At 45.3% G+C, this 27,586-nt stretch overlaps 1 protein-coding gene across 2 annotated transcripts in view; it reads right to left on the reverse strand.

Moving 5' to 3' along the window:
* The window catches only part of etnk1 (ethanolamine kinase 1), a 72,739-nt gene that overhangs the window by 27,208 nt on the left and 17,945 nt on the right, over positions 1-27,586 (reverse strand). For both annotated transcript variants that reach the window (XM_068058895.1, XM_068058894.1), the window contains 4 exons: positions 21,988-22,130; positions 14,717-14,800; positions 14,455-14,615; positions 9,693-9,766 (listed from right to left, as the gene is read on the reverse strand). In XM_068058895.1, coding sequence (XP_067914996.1) covers positions 9,693-9,766; positions 14,455-14,615; positions 14,717-14,800; positions 21,988-22,130 — 462 coding nt within the window. The remainder of the gene's footprint in view (positions 1-9,692; positions 9,767-14,454; positions 14,616-14,716; positions 14,801-21,987; positions 22,131-27,586) is intronic.

Consider the following 27,586-nt stretch of genomic DNA (forward strand, 5'->3'; position numbering starts at 1 on the left):
CGAGAGCGCGAGAGAGAGAGCGAGAGCGCGAGAGAGAGAGCGAGCGGAGGCGAGAGAGAGAGCGAGCGCGCGAGAGAGAGAGCTAGCGCTGAGAGAGAGAGCGAGCGCGAGAGAGAGAGCAGCGCGAGAGAGAGAGCGAGCGCGCGAGAGAGAGCGAGAGCGTAGAGAGAGAGGAGCTGCGCGCGATGAGAGAGCGAGCGCGACGAGAGAGAGCGAGCGCGAGAGAGAGTGAGAGCGAGCGCGAGGAGAGAGAGCGAGTGCGCGAGAGAGAGAGCGCACGCGCGAGAGAGAGAGCGAGCGCGAGAGAGAGAGCGAGCGCGTAGAGAGAGAGCGAGCGCGAGAGAGAGAGCGAGCGCGAGAGAGAGAGCGAGCGCGAGAGAGAGGAGCGAGCGCGAGAGAGAGAGCGAGCGCGAGAGAGAGAGCGAGCGCGAGAGAGAGAGCGAGCGCGAGAGAGAGAGCGAGCGCGAGAGAGAGAGCGAGCGCGAGAGAGAGAGCGAGCGCGAGAGAGAGGAGCGCCTATAGCGAGCGCGAGAGAGAGAGCGAGCGCGAGAGAGAGAGCGAGCGCGAGAGAGAGATGCGAGCGCGAGAGAGAGAGCGAGCGCGAGAGAGAGAGCTGAGCGCGAGAGAGAGAGCGAGCGCGAGAGAGAGAGCGAGCGCGAGAGAGAGAGCGAGCGCGAGAGAGAGAGCGAGCGCGAGAGAGAGAGCGAGCGCGAGAGAGAGAGCTGCGCAGAGCGAGAGAGAGAGCGAGCGCGAGAGAGAGAGCGAGCGCGAGAGAGAGAGCGAGCGCGAGAGAAGAGAGCGAGCTCTGAGAGAGATTGAGCGAGCGCGAGAGAGAGAGCGAGCGAGCGCGAGGAGAGAGAGCGAGCGCGAGAGAGAGAGCGAGCGCAGAGAGCGAGAGAGAGAGCGAGCGCGAGAGAGAGAGCGAGCGCGAGAGAGAGAGCGAGCGCGATGAGAGAGCGAGCGCGAGAGAGAGAGCGAGCGCGAGAGCGAGCGAGCGCGAGAGAGAGCGAGCGCGAGAGAGAGAGCGCCTGAGAGATAGCGAGCGCGAGAGAGAGCGAGCGCGAGAGAGAGAGCGCGAGAGAGAGAGCGAGCGCGAGAGAGAGAGCCGAGCGCGAGAGAGAGAGCGAGCGCGAGAGAGAGAGCGAGCGCGAGAGAGAGAGCGAGCGCGAGAGAGAGAGCGAGCGCGAGAGCGAGAGCGAGAGCGCGCAGAGAGAGAGCGAGCGGCGAGAGAGAGAGCGAGCGCGAGAGAGAGAGCGAGCGCGAGAGAGAGAGCGAGCGCGAGAGAGAGAGCGAGCGCGAGAGAGAGAGCGAGCGCGAGAGAGAGAGCGAGCGCGAGAGAGAGAGAGCGAGCGCGAGAGAGAGAGCGAGCGCGAGAGAGAGAGCGAGCGCGAGAGAGAGAGCGAGCGCGAGAGAGAGAGCGAGCGCGAGAGAGAGAGCGAGCGCGAGAGAGAGAGCGAGCGCGAGAGAGAGAGCGAGCGCGAGAGAGAGAGCGAGCGCGAGCGCGAGAGAGAGAGCGAGCGCGAGAGAGAGAGCGAGCGCGAGAGAGAGAGCGAGCGCGAGAGAGAGAGCGAGCGCGAGAGAGAGAGCGAGCGCGAGAGAGAGAGCGAGCGCGAGAGAGAGAGCGAGCGCGAGAGAGAGAGCGAGCGCGAGAGAGAGAGCGAGCGCGAGAGAGAGAGCGAGCGCGAGAGAGAGAGCGAGCGCGAGAGAGAGAGCGAGCGCGAGAGAGAGAGCGAGGCGAGAGAGAGAGCGAGCGCGAGAGAGAGAGCGAGCGCGAGAGAGAGAGCGAGCGCGAGAGAGAGAGCGAGCGCGAGAGAGAGAGCGAGCGCGAGAGAGAGAGCGAGCGCGAGAGAGAGAGCGAGCGCGAGAGAGAGAGCGAGCGCGAGAGAGAGAGCGAGCGCGAGAGAGAGAGCGAGCGCGAGAGAGAGAGCGAGCGCGAGAGAGAGAGAGCGAGCGCGAGAGAGAGAGCGAGCGCGAGAGAGAGAGCGAGCGCGAGAGAGAGAGCGAGCGCGAGAGAGAGAGCGAGCGCGAGAGAGAGAGCGAGCGCGAGAGAGAGAGCGAGCGCGAGAGAGAGAGCGAGCGCGAGAGAGAGAGCGAGCGCGAGAGAGACGAGCGAGCGCGAGAGAGAGAGCGAGCGCGAGAGAGAGAGCGAGCGCGAGAGAGAGAGCGAGCGCGAGAGAGAGAGCGAGCGCGAGAGAGAGAGCGAGCGCGAGAGAGAGAGCGAGCGCGAGAGAGAGAGCGAGCGCGAGAGAGAGAGCGAGCGCGAGAGAGAGAGCGAGCGCGAGAGAGAGAGCGAGCGCGAGAGAGAGAGCGAGCGCGAGAGAGAGAGCGAGCGCGAGAGAGAGAGCGAGCGCGAGAGAGAGAGCGAGCGCGAGAGAGAGAGCGAGCGCGAGAGAGAGAGCGAGCGCGAGAGAGAGAGCGAGCGCGAGAGAGAGAGCGAGCGCGAGAGAGAGAGCGAGCGCGAGAGAGAGAGCGAGCGCGAGAGAGAGAGCGAGCGCGAGAGAGAGAGCGAGCGCTGAGAGAGAGAGCGAGCGCGAGAGAGAGAGCGAGCGCGAGAGAGAGAGCGAGCGCGAGAGAGAGAGCGAGCGCGAGAGAGAGAGCGAGCGCGAGAGAGAGAGCGAGCGCGAGAGAGAGAGCGAGCGCGAGAGAGAGAGCGAGCGCGAGAGAGAGAGCGAGCGCGAGAGAGAGAGCGAGCGCGAGAGAGAGAGCGAGCGCGAGAGAGAGAGCGAGCGCGAGAGAGAGAGCGAGCGCGAGAGAGAGAGCGAGCGCGAGAGAGAGAGCGAGCGCGAGAGAGAGAGCGAGCGCGAGAGAGAGAGCGAGCGCGAGAGAGAGAGCGAGCGCGAGAGAGAGAGCGAGCGCGAGAGAGAGAGCGAGCGCGAGAGAGAGAGCGAGCGCGAGAGAGAGAGCGAGCGCGAGAGAGAGAGCGAGCGCGAGAGAGAGAGCGAGCGCGAGAGAGAGAGCGAGCGCGAGAGAGAGAGCGAGCGCGAGAGAGAGAGCGAGCGCGAGAGAGAGAGCGAGCGCGAGAGAGAGAGCGAGCGCGAGAGAGAGAGCGAGCGCGAGAGAGAGAGCGAGCGCGAGAGAGAGAGCGAGCGCGAGAGAGAGAGCGAGCGCGAGAGAGAGAGCGAGCGCGAGAGAGAGAGCGAGCGCGAGAGAGAGAGCGAGCGCGAGAGAGAGAGCGAGCGCGAGAGAGAGAGCGAGCGCGAGAGAGAGAGCGAGCGCGAGAGAGAGAGCGAGCGCGAGAGAGAGAGCGAGCGCGAGAGAGAGAGCGAGCGCGAGAGAGAGAGCGAGCGCGAGAGAGAGAGCGAGCGCGAGAGAGAGAGCGAGCGCGAGAGAGAGAGAGCGAGCGCGAGAGAGAGAGCGAGCGCGAGAGAGAGAGCGAGCGCGAGAGAGAGAGCGAGCGCGAGAGAGAGAGCGAGCGCGAGAGAGAGAGCGAGCGCGAGAGAGAGAGCGAGCGCGAGAGAGAGAGCGAGCGCGAGAGAGAGAGCGAGCGCGAGAGAGAGAGAGCGAGCGCGAGAGAGAGAGCGAGCGCGAGAGAGAGAGCGAGCGCGAGAGAGAGCGAGCGAGCTGCGAAGAGAGAGAGCGAGCGCGAGAGAGAGAGCGAGCGCGAGAGGAGCGAGCGAGAGAGAGAGAGCGAGCGCGAGAGAGAGAGAGCGAGCGAGCGCGAGAGAGAGAGCGAGCGCGAGAGAGAGAGCGAGCGCGAGAGAGAGAGCGAGCGCGAGAGAGAGAGCGAGCGCGAGAGAGAGAGCGAGCGCGAGAGAGAGAGCGAGCGCGAGAGAGAGAGCGAGCGCGAGAGAGAGAGCGAGCGCGAGAGAGAGAGCGAGCGCGAGAGAGAGAGCGAGCGCGAGAGAGAGAGCGAGCGCGAGAGAGAGAGCGAGCGCGAGAGAGCGAGCGAGCGCGAGAGAGCGAGCGAGCGCGAGAGAGCGAGCGAGCGCGAGAGAGAGAGCGAGCGCGAGAGAGAGAGCGAGCGCGAGAGAGCGAGCGAGCGCGAGAGAGCGAGCGAGCGCGAGAGAGCGAGCGAGCGCGAGAGAGAGAGCGAGCGCGAGAGAGAGAGCGAGCGCGAGAGAGAGAGCGAGCGCGAGAGAGAGAGCGAGCGCGAGAGAGAGAGCGAGCGCGAGAGAGCGAGCGAGCGCGAGAGAGAGAGCGAGCGCGAGAGAGAGAGCGAGCGCGAGAGAGAGAGCGAGCGCGAGAGAGAGAGCGAGCGCGAAGAGAGCGAGCGAGCGCTGAGAGAGCGCGAGCGCGAGAGAGCGAGCGAGCGCGAGAGAGCGAGCGAGCGCGAGAGAGCGAGCGAAGCGCGAGAGAGCGAGCGAGCCGAGAGAGAGAGCGCGAGAGAGTGAGCGAGAGAGAGCGAGCGCGAGAGAGACGAGCTGAGCGCGATGAGAGAGAGCTGAGCGAAGAGCGAGAGAGCGAGCGCGAGAGAGAGAGAGCGAGTGCGCGAGAGAGAGAGCGAGCGCAGAGAGAGAGAGCGCTGCGAGCGACGCGAGAGAGAGAGCGAGCGCGAGAGAGAGAGCGAGCGCGAGAGAGAGAGCGAGCGCGAGAGAGAGAGCGAGCGCGAGAGAGAGAGCGAGCGCGAGAGAGAGAGCGAGCGCGAGAGAGAGAGCGAGCGCGAGAGAGAGAGCGAGCGCGAGAGAGAGAGCGAGCGCGAGAGAGAGAGCGAGCGCGAGAGAGAGAGCGAGCGCGAGAGAGAGAGCGAGCGCGAGAGAGAGAGCGAGCGCGAGAGAGAGAGCGAGCGCGAGAGAGAGAGCGAGCGCGAGAGAGAGAGCGAGCGCGAGAGAGAGAGCGAGCGCGAGAGAGAGAGCGAGCGCGAGAGAGAGAGCGAGCGCGAGAGAGAGCGAGCGCGAGAGAGAGCGAGCGCGAGAGAGAGAGCGAGCGCGAGAGAGAGAGCGAGCGCGAGAGAGAGAGCGAGCGCGAGAGAGAGAGCGAGCGCGAGAGAGAGAGCGAGCGCGAGAGAGAGAGCGAGCGCGAGAGAGAGAGCGAGCGCGAGAGAGAGCGAGCGCGAGAGAGAGCGAGCGCGAGAGAGAGCGAGCGCGAGAGAGAGCGAGCGCGAGAGAGAGCGAGCGCGAGAGAGAGCGAGCGCGAGAGAGAGCTAGCGCGAGAGAGAGAAGAACAGATAAGAGCATGGCTACCTCACCCGAACCAGACAGGACCTGACGGGGTGTCGGATTTGGGTCTGGTTGCTCTTCCAGGTCCAGCATTCGGGCTCGGGCCGGATCAGACACACTCTATCACTACCTCCGGTACGTGGCTCCAATCTTAATGTACTTTTTAAACAACCTTTCAAGTCCAGTTACAGTTTTTGTTGTTTATCTGCACAAGCTTAAAAAGTGAAAAATGGAAGCTAGGTTAACTGAACATTCCGGTGGTCGGGTCAGGCCAGGCAAAAATGAAAGGACTCGGGCCGGATGTGGTTCTGTCGGGCTCGGGTTGGGTTTCATTTGCAGACCTGAGCTTGCCTTTAGAACAGATAGGATAGTGCACAGGAAAGCAATGCTAGAACTGGAAAGGCAAGACTTCTTTGAGCTCGAGCAAGCTTTTTTTTTTAAATAGGCAAACAGTCCACTTTCTTAGCTCTCCAAATTCCCTGGTTTCTGAGCACAGGGCCAGCATCAAGCAGCAATGTGTTTCTGCTCCTGGTGCATGGTGGGGGGGGAAATGGAGGAACAGAGAGGCGGGGGGACGAGAACCACAGAGGGAGGGGGTGACACAGGGAGAGGGACACCGAGGAGAGAAGGATGGAGACAAGAGAGAGAGAGAGAGAGAGAGAGAGAGAGAGAGAGAGAGAGAGATCGAGATCGAGATCGAGATCACTCCTGATAGATGGACATCTATCCGAATTCTCTGCATCGCTCATCAAGTTTGCGGGCAGACACTGACTACTTGTGCAAGAAAAAACAATGTCAAGTATCTCACTAAATGGGAAGAAATGTGTTTTAAATCAGATTGTGTTTTGATGGCATTAGATTGGCTACACACTTTCGAGACAGTTATCAGCCTTTTGTCTTCACGTGCTGTCTAGTTATTGTTCAGGGAACCTCAGGACTACATACAGGTCAAAATGCATATTCCCATTAGTTTGTGCATATCTCAGATTGCTGATACTACAGCCAAGATAAACCAGCAAAAGGACAGAATTGCTTGGGTTTCCAAGCCTAAATGTCAACATTTTTACTCATGCTGGTTGAGAGACTTCCAGCAGGAGCCCACACATGTAGCTATTTTCTGTCCTTTTAATGAGAAAAATTAGAACTTTTACACATTCTGTTTAGAGAATATTCTTAAATCTGGTACCGCTGCTTTTAATGTTTGTAGAGAAAAATAAAACTGGATGAGGAAGTGATGAGAACCTGTGTTGGCTGTATCCAACATAGCTTTGAACTTGCAATGGTTTACGTGATCCATTCCTGATCCTAGGAGGAACTGGGTACAGCAGGAATTACCTCCCACAATGCCGAGGAGGAACTGAACACAGCAAGCAATCTTCCACAATGACACTATTCACAAAACTATTCTCATCTTATATTGGAAGCAGGCTAACCTTTGAGCTTCCATCACAAATAAGCTTGTTTAAAAACAATGAAGTGAGGAGACAGTAAGATTATTAGTTATTAAAATGTAACTTATGTAATGAAAAGGTTTCATGTGCATTAAATACAGTCTATGAGCAAAATATATGCAATTTACAATGCCATCTTGTGGCTATCTGATAAAGCAAACAAAACATTCAAATTATTTAACAAATTCAACCTAGAGCCAAATTTAAAAAATTCAACTGTGAAAAACCCAGTGAGGTATTATTTAATAAATGTGTGAACGATAGAGATCCAAGCATTGCTATCCTACAAATACAGCAGTTCCCCTAACAGATTTTGTCTTTAGATATTTATATTACCTTTTCAATTTGACACACACAGGAATATTTATACAAGAGGACAACAAAAAAGACTAAAAGGAATTTAGTCAGAAAATAAACAGATCTTTTTGAGATCAGACTTCAATAAGTATGCAATACTTTTAAATTAAAAGTTATCATTGAGTAAATGACAGTATTTTTGTAACCCAAAGCATTCAATATAATGGACACGAATAGGTTCTGTGACTGTGTTTAGAAGAGGGGATTAAAAACTAAACATATTTTATCTCTCAGTATACATTAAAAGCTACAGCATTTATTTTTGTTGCTAGACACTTTAAGATTCCAAAAAGATGCCACCTATTTTGACTGCTGTAATGCTCTTTGCTCTCGATCCACAGACTAGTTTAATGTACTAGTCAGGAAGATGACATTTCTAGATGCAAATGAAACCAAGTATGTGTCATATCAATTCACTTCAGAACAAAACAATTGTCTGAAGGACAGATGCAGATTTTTATGTCGAAGGGAATTCAGTATGCTCCCTGGGTAAATCAAAGAGAAAGAGGATACATAAAGAGCAGGCGAGGGACTGCTGTAGGGAGCAAGACACGGAATGCAAAGGGACAGTCTCCAGGAACTTTTGCAAGTTGCTGCTGGAATGAGGGACAGTGCATGTTGAGAAAAACCATAAATCATTTACTGCTGAAGGAGCAAAGTGCATCATGGGAGATTATTAGCCAGTTAGCTGTGCGGACTATACAATTCTGCGCATTTTAATTTGGAGCCTGAAATTAACAGGAGTGGAATACATTGGTATTTCTGTTTCCCAGTGCAACTGGAAGCAAAGCAAGACTATTTGTTACATTGATGACTGGGATCCGTGCGAGTCCTAATGGTACCAGATCTCAGTGGGGACGAGAATCTGAAAAGGCCGCTATTGTAGATAATCAAGGGATGCGAGATCTGCATATGGGAAATGAAGCAACACTTCTGAAAGTGAGCTGAAAGCTCAAGTAAACACAGCATATCTCAAAATTTCTTTTTGCTCAAGGGCCACTCTCGAGCACACAAAATAAGTCACTATTCCAACAGAATCACAAACATGCCGTTTAAAACCTCAATTTTATTGTGGAGAAACGTACTGAGAACACAGGAATGTCTCAGTCTACGAAGAGACAAATTTTGTCCAACTTAACTTGTAAAGCTAAATGTGAGTTTCCATTAACCTCATGCAAAACTATTTTTGAACTAAAATGTTAAATGCTCCAGAGCAAAATACACAAGATTTAGAGTCATCGAGTCATAGTGTTATACAGCACAGAAACAGGCCCTTCGGCCATCGTGTCCATGCCAGCCATCAAGCACTTATCTATTCTAATCCCATTTTCCAGCACTTGGCCCTATAGCCTTGTATGCTATGGCGTTTCAAGTGCTGATCTAGATACTTCTTAAATGTTGTGAGAGTTCCTACTTCTACCACCCCTTCAGGCAGTGCATTCCAGATTCCAACCACTCTCTGGGTGAAATTTGTTTCCTCAAATCCCCTGTAAACCTCCTGCCCGTTGCCTCACATCTATGCCCCCTGGTTACTGATCCCTCCGCTAAGGGAAAAAGTTTCTTCCTATCTATGCCCCTCATAATTTTGTATACCTCGATCAGGTCCCCCCTCAGCCTCCTCTGCTCTAAGGAAAACAACCCTAGCCTACCCAATCTCTCTTCATAGCTGAAATGCTCCAGCCTAGGCAACATCCTGGTGAATCTCCTCTGCACCCTCTCCAGTGCAACCAGATCCTTCCTATAGTGTGGCACCCAGAACTGTACACAGTACTCCAGCTGTGGCCTAACTAGCATTTTATACAGCTCCATCACAACATCCCTGTGCTTATATTCTATGCCTCGGCTAATAAAAGCAACTATTCCATATGCCTTCCTAACCACCTTATCTACCTGTGCTGCTGTCTTCAGTGATCAATGGACAAGTACACCAAGGTCCCTCTGACCCTCTGTACTTCCTAGGGTCCTACCACCCACTGTATATTCCCTTGCCTTGTTAGTCCTCCCAAAATGCATCACCTCAGACTTCTCACGATTAAATTCCATTTGCCACTGCTCCGCCCATCTTACCAGCCTATCTACATTGTCCTGTAATCTATGGCTTTCCTCCTCACTATTTACGTCACCACCAATTTTCGTGTCATCTGCGAACTTACTGATCATACCTCCTATATTTAGGTCTAAATCATTAATGTACATTACAAACAGCAAGGGTCCCAGCACCGATCCCTGCGGTACACCACTGGTCACAGGCTTCCAATCGCAAAAACAACCCTCGACCATCACCCTCTGCCTCCTGTCACCAAGCCAATTTTGGATCCAATTTGCCAAATTGCCCTGGATCCCACGGACTCTGACCTTCTTAACCAATCTCCTATGCAGGACCTTATCAAAAGCCTGACTGAAGTCCATGTAGACTACATCAACTGCTTTACCCTCATCGATGTACCTAGTCACCGCCTCGAAAAATTTAATCTAGTTTGTTAAGACATGATTTCCCCCTGACAAAGTCATTCTGACTATCCTTGATTAATCCCTGCCTCTCCAAGTGGAGATTAATCCTGTCCCTCAGAATTTTTTCCAATAGTTTCCCTAGCACTGATGTTAGGTCTGTAATTACCTGGTTTATCCCTGCTACCCTTCTTGAACAATGGAACAACATTTGCAGTCCTCCAGTCCTCTGGCACCTCTCCTGTGGCCAGAGAGGATATTCTTTTAGCTAAAACGTTATCACCTTTATATTTGTTAATGGCTCTAATTTTACAGCAAATTAAAAACTCTTAAAACTTACCCCAAAAAATCGAAGTCAATTGTTGAATATTTTGCCTGGATCAGTGCCCATAGACCCCAGAAGAAATGGGAAGCCTGAAGAGAAAAAAATATATAAATTTTAGTTAGATAGCTGAATTATTTTTTGAAAGTCAAGAATATACATTTTTAAGCTGCATCAAGCTCAGCAATCCTAAACCAGTACCTACAATGTTATCAGGGATGACCAGAGACATTCCTAAGCCATATAAACCAAAAAGTATTGGATCAATTGCTAGCTTATGCTGTGTTAGCCATTCATGCTGTTCCTGTAATAAGGCTTCTACAGCTGGTTCAAGTTAGGAAAGAAAGAAAAGTTAGATAGACGTCCCACTTCTAATCCCTATCTTAACCCAGCTAGAAAGCATGCACATCTGCACTCTAGGTAAGACAATGGATTTGGCCTTGACTGTGATGATCTCTGTGGCTGAATAGCCAGACGATATTCAAAGTCAAGGTTTATATAGAGTGCTGACTTGTGAGATACTAAGGTTTATGGCATCTGTCAAAAAGAATCCCAGCAACAGAGTCATAGAGTTATACAGCACAGAAACAGGCCCTTCAGCCCATTATGTCTGTGCCGGCCATCAAGCACCTATCTATTCTAATCCCATTTTCCAGCACTTGGCCCGTAGCCTTGTATGCTATGGCATTTCAAGTGCTCATCTAAATATTTCTTAAATGTTTTGAGGCTTCCTGCCTCTACCACCCCTTCAGGCAGTGTGTTTCAGATTCCAACAACCCTCTGGGTGAAAAACCTTTTCCTCAAATCCCCTCTAAACCTCCTGCCCCTTACCTTAAATGTATGCCCCCTGGTTATTGACCCCTCAGCTAAGGGAAAAAGTTTCTTCCTATCTATCCTATCAATGCCCCTCATAATTTTGGATACCTCAATCAGGTCCCCCCTCAGCCTTCTCTGCTCTAAGGAAAACAACCCTAGCCTACCCAGTCTCTCCAGTTGTGGCCTAACTAGCATTTTATACAGCTCCATCATAACATCCCTGCTCTTATATTCTATGCCTCGGCTAATAAAGGCAAGTATCCCATATGCCTTCCTAACTACCTAATCTACCTGTGCTGCTGTCTTCAGTGATCTATGGACAAGTACACCAAGGTCCCTCTGATCCTCTGTACTTCCTAGGGTCCTACCATCCATTGTATATTGCCTTGCCTTGTTAGTCCTCCCAAAATGCATCACCTCACACTTCTCACGATTAAATTCCATTTGCCACTGCTCCGCCCATCTTACCAGCCCATCTATATCGTCCTGTAATCTAAGGCTTTCCTCCTCACTATTCACGACACCAACTTTGTCATCTGCGAACTTATTGATCATACCTCCTATATTCACGTCTAAATTATTAATGTACACTACAAACAGCAAGGGTCCCAGCACCGATCCCTGCGGTACACCACTGGTCACAGGCTTCCACTCGCGAAAACAACCCCCGACCATCACCCTCTGCCCCCTGCCACAATGCCAATTTTGGATCCAGTTTGCCAAATTGCCCTGGATCCCATGGGCTCTTACCTTTTTAACCAATCTCCCATGCGGGACCTTATCAAAAGCCTTACTAAAGTCCATGTAGACTACATCAACTGCCTTACCCTCATCTACACATCTAGATACTGCCTCAAAAAATTCTATCAAGTTTGTTAGACACGATCTCCCCCTGACAAAGGGTGACAAACAATGGCTTCAGGAGTTGGAGAAAAAATTAGCCAAAATTTTAGAAGTAATCTATTAGGGACTAAATTCTTTAAATGGAAAACATCCTCAACACTCTTCAAAAGTATGCAAAGACTGGCAAAACAGGAAACTTACTAAGATTTTACACCTTTTCAGAATTTAGTGGCCCCTGTCCCAACAGAGCAGCTCCCTTTTTCCCCAGTATTGGTGGCAGTACCCGATGGATTGAAACAACTGCCTCCCACACCATCAGCCACACATCTAATCTTCTAATCTGTTTGTCCCTGTCAATTTTCACCTGTTCAGGTTAACAATCCAGACATTATCTGAGGTTCTGCATTTAGGTTTCAACCCTAGCTACTTAAACACCCTCAGCAGAACCCAATTCCTAGTCTTCCTATGTTGTTGGTCCTTATGTAGACCACGCTAACTGGATTGTTCGCCCTCCCATTCCAAGTTGTTCTTCTGCCCAGAGATGTCCTTAATCCTGACACCAGGGAGGCAACACAATCTTCAGAACTCCTGGTCATTGTTGCAGAGAACAGTATCTAATTATTTGAAGTTCATGTATTTGACCAACTTAGTTTTTTTTTAAAGCAACCTACATGATTAAGTTTAAATTACAGGTAGATGAAATTAAGTATTTACCTGTAATTTACCCTGCCATGACACTACTTTAAGATTTTTCACTTGATCTGCTTAGACCACCCTTTTCAATACTCATACTCTCAGGGCCATTCATTCTGCTGCTGCCTTAAACTCTCTGGGCTTCTCCCTCTCTTGCCAAGGGGAGGTAAGAGTGAATGCCCTTAACATCAAGGCAGCATTTGACCGCGTGTGGCATCAAGGAACACTGGCAAAATTGAAGTCAAAGGGAATCAGGGTGAAAACCCTCCACTAGTCCTACCTAGCACAAAGGAAGATGGTTGCGGTTGTTGGAGGCCAATCATCACAGTCCCAGGACAGTGATGCAGGAGTTCCTCATGGTAGTGTCCGAGGCCCAACCATCTTCAGCTACTTCAGTGACCTTCCCTCCATCATAAGGGCAGAAGTGAGGGCGTTTGCTGATGTGTTGTGAATGGTACTGAACACTGTCCAATCCTCAGCTACTGAAGTAGTCCGTGTCCATATGCAGTGAGACCTAGACAACATTCAGGCTTGGGCAAGTAACATTTGTGCCACAAAGTGCCAGGCAATGACCATCGCCAACAAAAGGGAATCTAAGCATCTCCCCATGACTTTCAAAGGCATTACCATTGCTGAATCCCCCACTATCAACATCCTGTATGTTATCATTGACCAGAAACTTAATTGGACAAGCCATATAAATATTGTAGCTACAAGAGCAGGTCAGAGACTGGGAATTCTGAAGTAACACATCTCCTGACTAACCAAAGCCTGGCCACCATCTACAAAGCAGAAGTCAGGAGTGTGATGGAATACTCTCCACCTGCCTGAATATATACAGTTCCAACTCTCAAGTAGCTCGACACCACGCAGGTCAAAGCAGTCTGCTTGATCGGCATCCCTTCCACCAACTTAAACATTCACTCCCTCTCCCACTGATAAACAGCAGCAACAATGTGTACCATATACAAGATGCATTGCAGCAACTCACCAAGGCTCTTTCCAAACACAATCTCTACCACCTAGAAGGACAAGTGCAGCAGACACATGGGAACACCACGACCTGAAATTTCCCCTCCAAGCCACACAACATCCTGACTTGGAACTATAGCACCATTCCTTCACTGTCGCTGGATCAAAAACCTGGAATTCCCTTCCTAACAGCACTGTGGGAGTACACCAGATGGACTGCAGCAGTTCAAGGTGGCTCACCTCAACCTTCTCGAGGGCAATTAGGGATGGGCAACAAATGCTGGCATTGCCAGTGACGCCCACATCCCATGAAAGAATAAAAGAACTTTATATTCTCAGGCTATGCTTTCCTAAAGGCACTACATAAACACATGTTGTTGAGGTGCTCTAAGTCTAAACAACATCTGTAAATTCAAATTAGACTCATCTAATCTTTGGCTAATGTATAATAAATGTATCTCGAGCACCGGCTTCTCCTCCCATCCCCACAAAGTTATTTCTGGAGCTCCCCAAGGATCGGTCCTTGATATTACCCTCTTCTACATCAACTGGAATCCCCTTAGCCACATTATTCACAGGCATAGGATCAGATTCCACATTTAAACTGATGACACTTAACTCTACTTCTCCAGCACCACTCGGTTCTCAGTCCAACATCTCAAAATTTAAAATTCTCATCCTTATCTTTCAAACCCTTCATGGTCTCATAACATCGCTGTATCCTTCTCCAGTTCGACCGCAAACCTCCCAGTGCTTTCCGTTCCACTGACTCTGGCCTTCTCTGCACCGCCCTACCATTGGTAGTTGTGTTTTCAACCACCTAAACTGCAGATACTAAAATTCACTACCCAAGTTCCCCTACCTTTCCAATTGCTTCTCCTCCTTAACACACATCCCTTTGACCACACTTTTGGTCACCCTTCATAACATCCACCCCTTGGGCCCAGCATCAGTTTTTTGCCCTATTATTCTAATTTGTGTACACTGTTTTTAAGAAATTACCAACATAATAGAGGAAAGGTACCAAATATTAGAGCTACAAATCACAAGAGTTTATTTCACACACTGAAAATATCAGACTATTTGAATGTTTAATAGTGGGTTTAACACAATTTAATCTCAGGGCTCGCACACCGCTGAAGTGATTAGATCATCAGGAATTCTACTAAATTTGACGTGACTATTTCTGCAATTTATCAATTTATTTTACACAAAAACCATATACAGAAATGCAAAATGGGAAAATCTAAACTACTCTTACCCGATAGATGTATGAAGTGTTTTACATGCTACTCATATAGGCTTATATCTAGTTTATACAAAAACTCAAGCTTTAATTGCATGTTTCACACAATAGAAATTGTACATGCAGCATGTTAAATAATAGAACTTGATCACATTATCCATATATAATAGTACTTACATGTTACTTACTACACTTGAGCAATAAACTTACCAGTGCAAACAGATTAACTTGAAAATAAAGTACTTCCACTTCCTTATCAGTTACTTCTGCGCTAAGTCCTTTATATTCTTTTAAAGCTTCAAGATAGGATTTCAACCACTGCAACTGGACATTTTTATCTGGATACAAGCTGTAATCAACTTCATTTACACCTAAAGTAGAAAGGGGATGAGAGAATAGATATACATGTTAAACAATTCTTGACCCATAGATTACATAAACAAACACAACCAGAATGTTTAAGGTGCCTTACCTGCAAATTCATTGAAATGGTTCCCAATATCAAATGCCTGGTAGTTGTAGCCTGCATATTCATAATCAATGAATTTCACGTAACCTATTCAGAGTACCAAAATCATCAAATCAACGTGTGGACTATATTAGATGAACAAGCAAATTCCGACCTGGCTTTTATAATATCAATTCCCCTCTCCTCAGTTTTAATGTGAACTATGCCATGCCATGTATGACCACATGAATTTACAGCAAAGAAACACTGCATTTAGCCCAAATGGTCTATGCCAGTGTTTATGCTCCTTCCACCCTACTTTATCTCACTATATCAATGCATCGTTCCTATTTCTTTCACCCTCATGTTCTTATCCATCTTTCCGTTAAAATACATTTGTGCTAGTCGCCTCAACTACTCTGCGGTAGTGAGTCTCACAATCTTACCACTCTATGGGTAAAGACACTTCCCCTGAATTCCCTATTGGATTTATTAATGACATTTATGACTCTGTTTTTGATTCCCCCATAAGCGATGATGAATGAATTAACTCCACCTAACATCATGAAGGCCTCAGACTTTAGTAAACTTAAAACAATTTTAATCTTTATACATTGGTAAGTTGTTTCTGATTCAGTTTCCTGGCTATTAATTATATGAATCTTAATGCTCATCAGCCAGTAGTAACCATATGACTACCATGACTGTTGTGTTTTATTGACAGAACTGTAAACCAATGCCAGTAAAAATAGAGAAGGCAGGGATAGAGACTCGTCATGCAGCGATAGCAGCTGGCTCTCTTCCAGCCTTAGGCTCTGCTTTAACACACTTGTGTAATGCACTGCCTCTACTGCTGTTATTGTACCTCCAAGGATGCATTTCCCTCAGTGTGAGCTGCCCTTCAGAGAGAGCTTTTCCACTGCCTTCCTAGCAGCATTCACTACTTCGTCCCAAAGCTTCCACGGGCCTTTTCTGTGCCACTGTCTGATTAAAGGAAACCAGTCTCTGAATGATGGGTGAGACTCGATGGCACAAAGTCCATATAGAGTGCAGCCTATGCTGCAGAGGCACAATTATATACAGGGAAAGCAAGACAGAACTAGCAGTTACTAGTTCTTGTAAAATTAATTATCTTCATATAGCTCTATTTAATCAATGCTGGTGTAGTGCATTGATTGTTTCAACACATTGTCAAAGATCAGAACTGATTTTGTGTCTTGCACCAACATAAATTCAATGCCAAGTAAGCACCAAATTCTCCCCAATCTAAGGAAAGGGTGGTGAAGGAAACCCAGGTTGCCTAGACCACAGATGCTGCACCATCTGAACAGTTCCACTGTCTCAGTTCTGCGAAGTAGTCAACAGACTTCCTGCTTGATCAATATTTCAAGCGGGTGGGGGTGAAAGAAGCAAAGGCAGGAAAAATAGATGAAATTAAGTGAGCCTGCAAATTGCTCAGTATACAGATTCAGTTACTGTAATCAATCAATAAGCAAAATTACTTAAAATATATCTTCTAAACCGATTAGAGCTAAAACCTATTTTCTGGCAAACTTTTGTGCTCACCAAGATGCTGATCGTAATCTTTGAAAGAGGGAGGCTTTTCTACTTCAGGTACCAGCATTACGCACTCCTGGTTCAGGAATGGTACAAAATGATGCAGAGTGGAGCTCACTGTGCCCTGAACCTGTCCCTTATCTCCTAATTCAGAAGACATTTAGCCTCTAGTGAAAGTGTCAATTCAGTGCCATTCTGTGGACCCAGAGTCATTAGGAACTCTACTATAATTTTTACAACTTAGAATCTTACCGCCAGTAGAGAAGGAAGAAAATATAAAGCTTTCATATCCTTCAGTCTGGACTGGATTTAAAATCATTAGAAGGAAACAACGAACACTAATCTACTGCACCCACATACTACATCAGTAGATTCTTGCCGTGGGAAATATATTTAATCCTCAACTTGTTAGACAAATAGAATATGCAGGCATTTTCTATCTCCAATATTAATAAAATGTTTTAACATTTCAAAATATATATATATATATACACACACATACATACACACACACTCTCAAAAATACTGTACAGCTGAGTAACACAGCTAAAAACATTATGTTATTTTATGCAGTTCATTACCGGGTATGCCATAAACAATGTCTAGTATCAAAGACTGTGGCATACTAAGGGTTACAATAACTTGACTATTTCAAAAATGTTTAAAAATATACAGAAATCCCTGATGTGTTTAACATTACTGTACCTGCATTTCACAGGCTGTTTTGTATTGTTTCCAACTTCATAGTTGCTTGTTAAAATGTCAAAAAACCTACGAATTAAATAGCTATCACCCAATGCACAAAAGGTTTGGATATTAACAGCTTCACTAAAGTTGAAGGGTTGAAAAACAAAAACACCCAATTTTATACTAAGCGGTGAACTACAATAATTCACTCACCAAATCTGCTGTTAAGTGTTCAAAACCATGCACCTTTATCAAGGCAATTCTTATTCTTCCCAATACATTTTAGTGATTCTTATTTTAAGGTTGCTGAAAGGAACTTTGCAATGAGCAAACAGTCTGAAAAACACGGTTATACTTCAGTTTCCTTAAATAAGACTGAACTGCTTCTAGCTACATGTACTCACTTTTCATACTTCTAGGAAAGGAGAACCATAAAAGGATGAGTCAATTAAACATATATTTACGAATTGTTACATTTACGAGTAATTGTAGAATGGTTCCACTGAAAAAAAGTCAAGATACTATTGAACTCCCATGAAATCTGATGTTAGAAGTAGATTTAAACTGATAGATATCAGATACTAAAATGTTAAGTATTTTATAAATTTGTGATTTTAAATTAACCAAGGTATATCCAAATTCTGAAAATTCTCTCCTCTATTAGAAAAATCTGACTTTCATGCCTAAATTGACAGGAGATATAAACAAAGATGAATTTAGACAAACTAATTTGTCATTCTTTTTAATAACTTGTTTTTGAGCCAAAATCCAAGTGAAAAAACTAAGCATAGTAGAAACCAGCATTCCATTTAGAATACAGAATAAGCAAAGGGTTATTTTTTGTAGATTAATACATACACTATCTTTTCTTCCTTCCTCCAAGTGCCAACTCAAAGCAGACGTCTCGTTAACAGCTACATTATTTAAAATTGTCAGAAATTTGTTGGTGAAAATATCTTACTTTCTAAAGAAAGATTGCAGTTTTTCTTTCATATACATACAATTTACCCAAGAAACCTCAGCTAATATTTTCTAAATGTCTTGGGACATTCCAATTCTGTAGGTTGGCTCAAGGATTTATGCAGACCCAATGAAAAAATTATTACATCAAAAACAGTAGCTGCTGAAATCAAATATGTGGCTTTATCTGAAGAGTTTGTTCAGGTTTAAATGACCTATTTCAAAATGAGAACCTTTGGCTCTTGATGTAATCAATTATCAATCCAAACAATTAATTGTCTTGTTACTGGTATTAGCTATGATAGTGCAATTCAGCTTATTTGGTATAGTTTATTTTTTTTTAAATTAGAAGCTTTAACATTACCTGGTATTGGCATTTAATTTGATGAGCTGACCTACAGAAATAAAACCTTATTTGCAAACTTTATAGGTTTATGGCTGCAAAAACCAAACATCATAAAATAATTGGCAAATAGTTTGTTTGCATACCGAATACATATTTCTTCTACAAAATTAAACTGAGTTTACAAACTAAAAGAAAATAAAGCATTTACTTTTAAAGCTAAGCTCAGAAAAAAATTATACACTGACCTTTACTCTAGACTGGCATCTTAAGATAATGAATAAAGAGACCTCTGAAATACGGACATGAAACTTAAGCGATCATACAATACAATGAAGCACTGATCGACTGTTACCAGATTGCGTGCTCTCCTATGGGGTAATGTGTGTGAACAAGTGGTGCGACTAACCTCCAGCCAACGCACTAAAACAGCACGACGTAAACCACCAGCATTTGGCAGCACACCTAATGTACAGCAAATGAGAAAGATTCGGCAAACTCAAAAGTCAAAATTTGATTGGAACAGTTAAAATGTTTAACTCAGTATTTGAAAAATGAATAGCTATTTCAGATGGAACGTCAATAAAAAGAATTTAGCTCGGAATAAAAACATATCAAAATACAACAATGGAATCATTTAAATCAGCCACTATACTATCAAATCCATAATAAAATGTGCAGTTTTCTGAGCTTTGATGACTGGAATTTGACAGCACTGGAAATGCAGATATAAAAAAATTCTAAGTGCTGCAGTTCGTCTTATCTACTGAACTACTCTTTTCTGGAGAGGTTCTAGGTTCCCTACTTTTCCATAGGAGCATTCCAATCATCCGGCAATATGTTGTAAGTTTAGGCCTTTCTTGCAAAGAACAATGGATAGATACAACTGAAAGAATGTGGAAATCTGGTTCCCTGAGCAATAAAGGGATGGCATAGCAACCCAGAAAACCTGAGAGAAAAAGCAAGAAAAAAGGATATGTTTAAAATTAAGAGCAGATATTTTGCATTTTCACCGTCTTTTTGTTTGATCCTCCCAGACACCCAACAAGTACATTTATGGATGAATAAAATGCAAAGGAGACGTTAACCCTTAAATTACTTGTTGAGGAATGGAGGGTGTGAGCCAGAATATACCACTATAGAAGTTTCTCAGAATCTGTAAGAGCATGGAGGACTCAAAAGCAAGTTGCACCTGAAGTCAATTTGCTGGAGCACAAGGAGTGAGAGCAGCTGGGTGAGGAAAGGGTGATGAATGTGAAGGATATGACTTGAACCACACAGTTTCAGAGCTCTTGTAATATGATTACAAGTGCAATCAGGCCAACAAGACTCATCTATTTGTAAAAGTAAGAAGGACCTTCAACAAATATACTTGCTGCAAACCCAAAGAGAGCACGCAGACTAGGGGCAGCATTTAAAGCCTGCCATGTTTAATAGGGTAGCATTGAATGTGCCATATGTCTAAAATTTCTCATACACTTCACCATGGAAAAGGGGAAGGGGTGTCAAGTGCTTCTCCACTCAGATGGGAATAGGCGATCATAATCACTTTTGTACATCTTACAATCAGTTCAGCACACAGATAGATACCAGATAGAAAATCACCCACAAGGTCAACTGCATCTGCATTGCACTTGGGTGGGGAACAGTGAGGAAAGAGAGATTTAAAGTTGATTCAGAAGTAAGTTTATGTTAATGTTGTGAACGAGCTAATAGTATATTACAGATCTGAAAGTTGACTACTTAATTTTAAAACTATTTGGCAATAGAAAACTTCATGAGGAATTAAGACTGCTTCACATAGAGAGTGTATTTTGTAGTAGGACAACTGCAAATCCAATGACCAAACCCCAGAAATACAGTGCATACTTATGATTAGTTTTTAAAATGTATAAATGTACATGACTTTCCTCCTCTCCCATAAAATCAATACGCAGTTGTAAACATATTTACAGCAGTTAGCTTCAGCTCACAATTTTTGCAGATAGTTATAAAGGTACCAAATCTTTATTTTCTTCCCTGAAAGCCTGCCAATGTCATTCTGAGCCAATTCTAGGAGGAGGACAAATCTCACTCCGTTTCATTTCCCCCTATGGGAACGTGCTGAGTCTCCACTCAACACCTCCCGTAAAAGTCCATTTGAAATTGGCAACGCAACAACATAAGTAAAATCCAATCTGCATTTCTCACTGGTGTAGTACAGTACACTATAACATCGACTCAATGGAAGTGAATGTAGCTCGATAAGGTAGACTTGCAAAAATGCTGCACCATACTGGCCAGCAGGTGGCATATGCTCTCAGCAAAAAGGTCCCAGCAACAATTCTGCAAAGCATTTCTCCCAGGAGCCTGACTGAACAGTTAAATACATTGAGTTGAAAAGATGAACAATTCCCCAATTAAGACAGTAGTTGGAGTTTGAATATTTGCAGAAGTTAGGATGACAAATTAAAGTCCTCAGCAGAGTCCAGTGGTCTACTATTGAAACTGTGAACCTCTCTTACATCCATGGTTATCAATTCAGGACAATTGTTTCTTCTTTGCTCTTAAAATGACATTGCTGCCTCAACTCTATACCAAATCTAACACTAGCAAACAATGTCAGTTACCTTATTCTCCTTCTTCCACACTCAAATAATAAAATCGTTTTATTTGGAATACAAGTCATGTTAAAGGTATACTGCCACCCTTTCAACTGAAAAAATCTGAACAAACTGATTATGCACTGAACTAGAATCAACTGTATATTATTTTGCTTTACTCTTTTAGACATTTCCTTGACCATTTTTGTATCCACCTGAACATTAAGCAAACAAAAATCATGGTATTTTGGGGTCCTTTTGCTTATCTAAAGTATTTATAGAAGGAAAGTACAACATTCTGTAAATACGCACTCAACTCTCCCTATAGGAAATAAACCTAAAAAAATTTTGAATTTGCCCCCATCATAAACCTACCATTTGGACCTCCTTGACTCTACATCCACTCCCGAATGCCATTTAGGGAGGAGGACTGCAAGGCTCTTGAAGCTCTATTTGCTTCCATGGCTGAGGTAGGGCTCTGATATATTGTAGCCTACCTGGAACTATCAAGTCCAAAAAAACAAATTTGCCAGCTGGAACACACAGCTGGTAGAATACAGCTCCAGATCAGTCTTCACGCCAGTGTGCGTCAAACTACTCCAGGATGTATCCTCTATTTTATGTCACCAAAGCGATTAAAGAGGGCAGAAGAGAGACTCAAAATGATGCACCTCTGTGAAATGCAGTGAATTTAAAAAAAAATCAAGTACCATATATATCTAATGATCTCCCTGCTCTTCCTGGCAATTGAGAGGGGAAAGGTACTTTGAATAGAGAATACTGCACCTACCCATTCCTTCCCAAAAAAAGTCATGATGTAAAATATCCTTTGCATAATTACTTTTTTAAAATATTTATATATTCTCAATGGTTCAATACTGAGCTATGAATCTTGGATTCAGTTAACAATTCATTACATATTTACAACCTTTTCCTTAAATGGTGAATTTAAAAGCATAGTTAATACCTGTTAGGATGATTCATTGCTAAACTTTAATAAATCCTGTTTGCCTGCCTTTAGAAGTCTGAAGAATGAAAACAGGAGCAACATCCAGACTAAAATGGGGTAATTTATTTGCTATTGGGCCATCTAAATTAACAGACTTCAATGATATTACAAGGTATGATTTATAAGCTAATTGAAACGATAAATTTTTGAAGTTTACCTTCTTTTTCATTGTAGATAATATTTTTACACAACAAATCATTGTGGCAGAGTACTATTGGGGAGCCAAGACTAGATAAATGTTTCTTCATCAAGACCAATTCCTGTTGAAGCTCTTGATGACCAGGTACTTCCATTGAAAACCTGCAAGAATGGGCATCAAATTAGAAGACAAGCAATTAGTGAAATTTTCAAGTTTAGAAATTTGTTTACATTTCAGGTGGACCAACTAACTGGGATATCGCATTGCTCTAGATGATGATGCGCTGACAGATCTTAATTGTACCTGGGATAGAAATATAGGCCAGAATTTTACGGCCCCCCGACATGTGGGCTGGTGGCGGCGGGGAGCCATAAAACTGAGTGGGTGGGGGGGGGGGGGGGGGGGGGCAGCTATTCCTGACCCTGCTGCAATTTTACACAAGGCGGAGGTGAGTAACGGCCCGCCCGACCCAAGCCAATCAAAGCCCTTAAGTAACCAATTAATTGCCACTTAAGGGTCTCCTCCCACCACTGCAGGTATTTTACCCACAGTGGACAGGCAGCAAACACCCCAAAAACACCACCAGGCAAAACTGGCAGCCTTCTTGCAGGCTTGGGGTAGTGGGGGCCTTCATGATCAGGCACCCTGTGCCCCACAGAAGGCACCCCCCATGGCCCAACCACCCCCACCAGACAACACCACCTGTCCCCACCTCCTAAGCTACCCCTCTTGCCTCACTGGGACCCGGCCAATTGTCCCCAGCGAGGCCCCAAAAATTTACCTTAGTTCCAGGCCCATCCTTCTTCTTGCTTCCTTTGGCCCGGTGGCGTTGCTGGGACTAGGAGCTGCCAGCCTGGCCAGAGCTCCATTAGGCAGGACTTCCTGCCTCAAGGAGGTGGAAGTCCCACCCAAGGGCCTGGGGAGTGAAAAATCCCAGTGTGGCTCCCCAGGTCCAGCAGAGGCAGGCTCGCCCCCAACTTTTCAACCGGTGGGCGGCGCCTCCCACCCAATGCAACATTCCAACCACAGACCATGCAAACAACACAGTATTATTTTCTCCAGCGATGTACCAGATTTACATTATACAAGTCCCAAGTAATTACACAGAATCTACAGCACAGACAAGACCTTCAGCTCAACCAGTCTACGTTGATGTTTACACTCCACATTTCCTGACCATGTATCTCTCCAGTTCAGTCTCCCTCATACGTACATCAAGCCTCCCCTTAAATGCATTAATTCTATCTGCACCAATCACTCCATGTGGCAGCGAGTTCACCTTCTCATCATTCTATGAAGAAATTTCTCCTAAAAGCTTTGTGTGATCGGTTAGTGGCCATCTTGGATGTGTCCTTGTTCCAAATCACCCACAAGTGATAAGTTTCTCCACATCTATCCTTATCGAATTCCTTCACAATTTTCAAGGCGAGAGGGCCCCAGTCTGTTCAATCTTTCCTGATAGTTGCATCCTAACATAATATAAACAGAACAGAAAAAGGCCATTTGCCCCTAAGTGTCCATGTCCGTTATTTACGCTCCACACGAACTTCCTTCCATGCTACCAGAATACTAAATTTAAAATACTAGATTTTAACAATAACTAAATTATAAACTAATAATATTTAACTTTATTAGAATCCTTCACTGTGGTATGGTAAACTGGAAAAACTTAGGAAGGGACACAGTATAGACAAGATGTCATGGTTGAGGGATACTGGGAGATTATGTCAAGTTTTTAAAAATTACGCATAGCAAAAGGAAGACACCTTGACAGCAGTCTGTGAAAAAAGCTTGAGAGAAGGAAATTTAAATTTGTCTGTTAACGAGATAAGGAATCACAGAATGCAAAACATGAAGATACAGTAGTCAATACAAAGGACATTACCTACGTAAATCCGAAAGGTTAACAACCACAAATACATCCTTGGTTGGTTAAGGAAAGCATTCTTTACACAAGGCTAAAGATGATTAGGAAGAAGTTAATTGGAAAGCAGTCTTTTCCCCTGTTCGGCTGAGAGAATTTTCAAGCAAGACAAGACAAAGAGAGAAAAAACTTGAAGGCATAAAGCTGCAAGAGAAACTAGTCATGCGCTCCGGTCATCCAGTTCCTGACATGGGTAGTTATCTGCATTGGACTATTAATCACTGCCTAGGTTTGTGATTATAGTTTATCTGAAAACTTAATAAACCTATCCTAGCTTTATCTCAAAGTTAGTTCATAAAGCTTTGCTGCCAAGTCTGCTCCTCATAGAATGGGGGCATAAATTCCCACAATCTTACAACTGGTGACAGCACTAGAACTTGATGCATTGTGAACACATTTTTGAGAGAAGAGAAGCATCTCAAGTTCGTAACTCTGGCCAACATGCGTCCTGGGAAGGAAAACCCTTGGGTCAGTGTGGAGATCTTAACGGACCCACCAGTGATGTTATGATCCTATAGTTTTTTTTTCCCCGGGAAGAATGCGGTGTGCCTTTAAGGCTGGAAAGGGACCAGTACTGCTTTAAGGCAACAAGTTCCAGAGACTGATACAAAGAATGCATTCTCGTTGCCGGGATACAGCCATTCGGAGAACAAGGACACGAGATATAATTTTACAATTTAATTTTGAACTGGCTTACAGTGATAACAGACTGTTCTAACTCAGAACCGGACAGACAGCTGGACCAGCATATACTGAAGGAAATGAGAGCTCTCGGTTTATTTAAACCTTATTTTTTATACTCTCAGAATTCTGATGTCAAGCCAGATTAATTTCTTAAAAGAAAAGAACCATATTCCTTTAATTACTGAACTGTAATTGTTGAAATTCATCGCTGGAGAAGGAAAGCATCCCTTCAACTACTGAATTAGATGACAGACTGTTCTACTGTTGAAGAACCTTTTTGCCCCCCATCGGACGGCTGCGAGGACTTCAAGCAACCTTGGACTATTCCACATTGGAAGATTTCACTTCGGCAGGAGCGTAAATATACAAGGACACTAATTTTTCTATTTTAAATGTTGTTTATATCTTTGTAGTGTTTAAGATTTTAGTTTTTCTAATTAAGTTTAATCTAAAAAGCTGCATTCTCTGAGAATGTGTTAATTGAAATTTGGGCATATTTGAAGAAAATATACCAAAAGAATTGAAAAAGCAGTTGAAAATGGAGTTTGATTTGGAGTTTACTTCTTTTACAATTGGGAAAGTTTTTTTAAAAAAGTTACATAAAGTGACGCATCTGAGAATGTTTTGCACTGTCCCCTTGAAAACAAGCAGAGAAGTTCACCCTTTCCACTGACAGCTTTTTTTCCGATAAATTTTGGATTGGAGCGTAAATTTATATATCGGACATTCTTAAATTTTTAAGTTTCTAAACTGATAGATATAATTGGACAAATTAACCCATTGGGCTTTGGGGAAGAGCCACAATGGATTCTGTTTTATTATTTTCTGAGACAAAGTGCATGAGAACGGGAGATATGAAGTCACCACTAGACTGATTCCAAGTATTTCTCTGTCGTGAAAGCATTTTAAAACTACCAAACCTGCGCATAATAAATTGGAATCAATAAACAAAATTAAACTGATGCGAGTGGTTATTTCAAACACACGAAGGGGAATTTATTTGAAGCTTAAGGGGATAATCAATTTTTTTAAAAACAGAAAACAGTCTAGGTGGTTTCTATGAATAGAGAAATAGGGTTTTTTTGGGCAGACATAAAATGAACATTGACAAAACCCGTCACGCCAGCAACATTGTTATTTGAATTTAGGATGATTTTGACATGCAGTGAAGGAACGGCAATATAGTTCCAAGTCAGGATGGTATGTGGCTTAGAAGGGAACTTGCAGATGGTAGTGTTCCCATGCATCTGCTGCTCCTTGTGCATCTGCTGCTCCTTGTGCTTCTAGGTGGTAGAAGTCGTGGTTTTGGAATGTGCTGCTGAATGAGCCTTGGTGAGTTGCGGCAGTGCATCTTGCAGATGGTACACACGGCTGCAATTGTGCGTCTGTGGTGGAGGGAGTGAATGCTGAAGGTGGTGGATGAGGTGCCAATCAAGCAGACAGCTTTGTCCTGGATGAAAGTTACTTCTAAGAAACTAAAATGTCATCAAATAAAGAGCCAACGAACAAAATATGGTAATGCCTGGAATCAAATGGAAATGTTTGAGTTCTGGTTTAAAGATGAGTAATGGACAGTAAAGTTTTGCCAGGGCTCAAAAATGAAACAGAATTATAAGTAATGGGAATTGGAAGTTAGATCTGGCTCATGCAAGAGCTAAAAAAGGAATTCTGGGAACAAACAATGGTGAAATTAGAATTCAAACCACTAAATTAACCTGCTCACTGATATTCAGTTTAGGTTCCGCCAGGGCCACTCAGATCCTGACCTCATTACAGCCTTGGTGCAAACATGGACAAAAGAGCTGAATTCAAGAGGTAAGCTGAGAGTGACTGCCCTGGACATCAAGGAGTCCTAGAAAAACTGAAGTCAATGGGAATCAGGGGAAAATTCTCCACTAGTTGGAGTCATACCCAGCACAAAGGTTGTGGTTGTTGGAGATCAATCATCAGTCCCAGGACATCACTGCAGGAGTTCCTCAGGGTAGTGCCCTAGGCCCAACCATCTTCAGTTGCTTCATCAATGACCTTCCTCCATCATAAAAGTCAGAAGTGGGGACGTTCGCTGATGATTACACAATGTTCAGCACCATTCGCGACTCCTCAGATACTGAAGCAGCCCAGGTCCCAGGCTTGGGCTGATAAGTGGCAAGTCACATTTGCGCACAAGTGCCAGGCAATGACCATCTCCAACAAGAGAGAAAGGATCTAAGCATCTCCCCTTGATGTCGAATGGCATTACCATCGCTGAATCCTCAAGTAACATCCTGGGGAGTCACCATTGACCAGAAACTGAACTGGACCAGCCACATAAATACTGTGGCTACAAGAACAGGTCAGAGGCTGGGAATTCTGTGCCAGATAACTCACCTCCTGACTCCCCAGTGCCTGTCCACCATCTACAAGGCACAGCAGTATGATGGACTACTCTCCACTTGCCTGGAGGGTGCAGCTCCAACATTCAAGAAGCTCGACACCATTCAGGAAAAGTAGCCCGCTTGATTGGCATCTCATCCACCACCTTCAACATTCACTCGCCCCACCACAGACACACAATTGCAGCAGTGTGTACCATCTACAAAGTGCATTGCAGCAACTCACCAAGGCTCCTTTGACAGCACCTTCCAAACCCATGACCTCTACCACCTAGAAGGACAAAGCCAGCATATGCATGGAAACACCACCAGCTGCAAGCTCCCTTCCAAGCCACAAACCATCCTGACTTGGAACTATATCGCCATTCCTTCACTGTTGCTGGGTCTAGATCCTGGAACTCCCTTCCAAACAGCACTGTTGGTGTACCTACACCCCAAGGACTGCAGCAGTTCAAGAAGGCAGCAAACAAAATATGGTAATGCCTTCTCAAGGGCAATTAGGGATGGGCAATAAATGTTGGCCTAGCCAGCAATGCCCTCATCCCCCGAATGAAGGAAAAGTGTGTAATTTCCAGAAAGTCCAGAACTTTCCAGTGAAAGTCAGAAAGTGTAGATAAGACTGGTAATTTGATAGCTT

The sequence above is a fragment of the Heterodontus francisci genome, chromosome 27, assembly GCF_036365525.1.
Source record: "Heterodontus francisci isolate sHetFra1 chromosome 27, sHetFra1.hap1, whole genome shotgun sequence".
NCBI classification, from domain to species: domain Eukaryota; kingdom Metazoa; phylum Chordata; class Chondrichthyes; order Heterodontiformes; family Heterodontidae; genus Heterodontus; species Heterodontus francisci.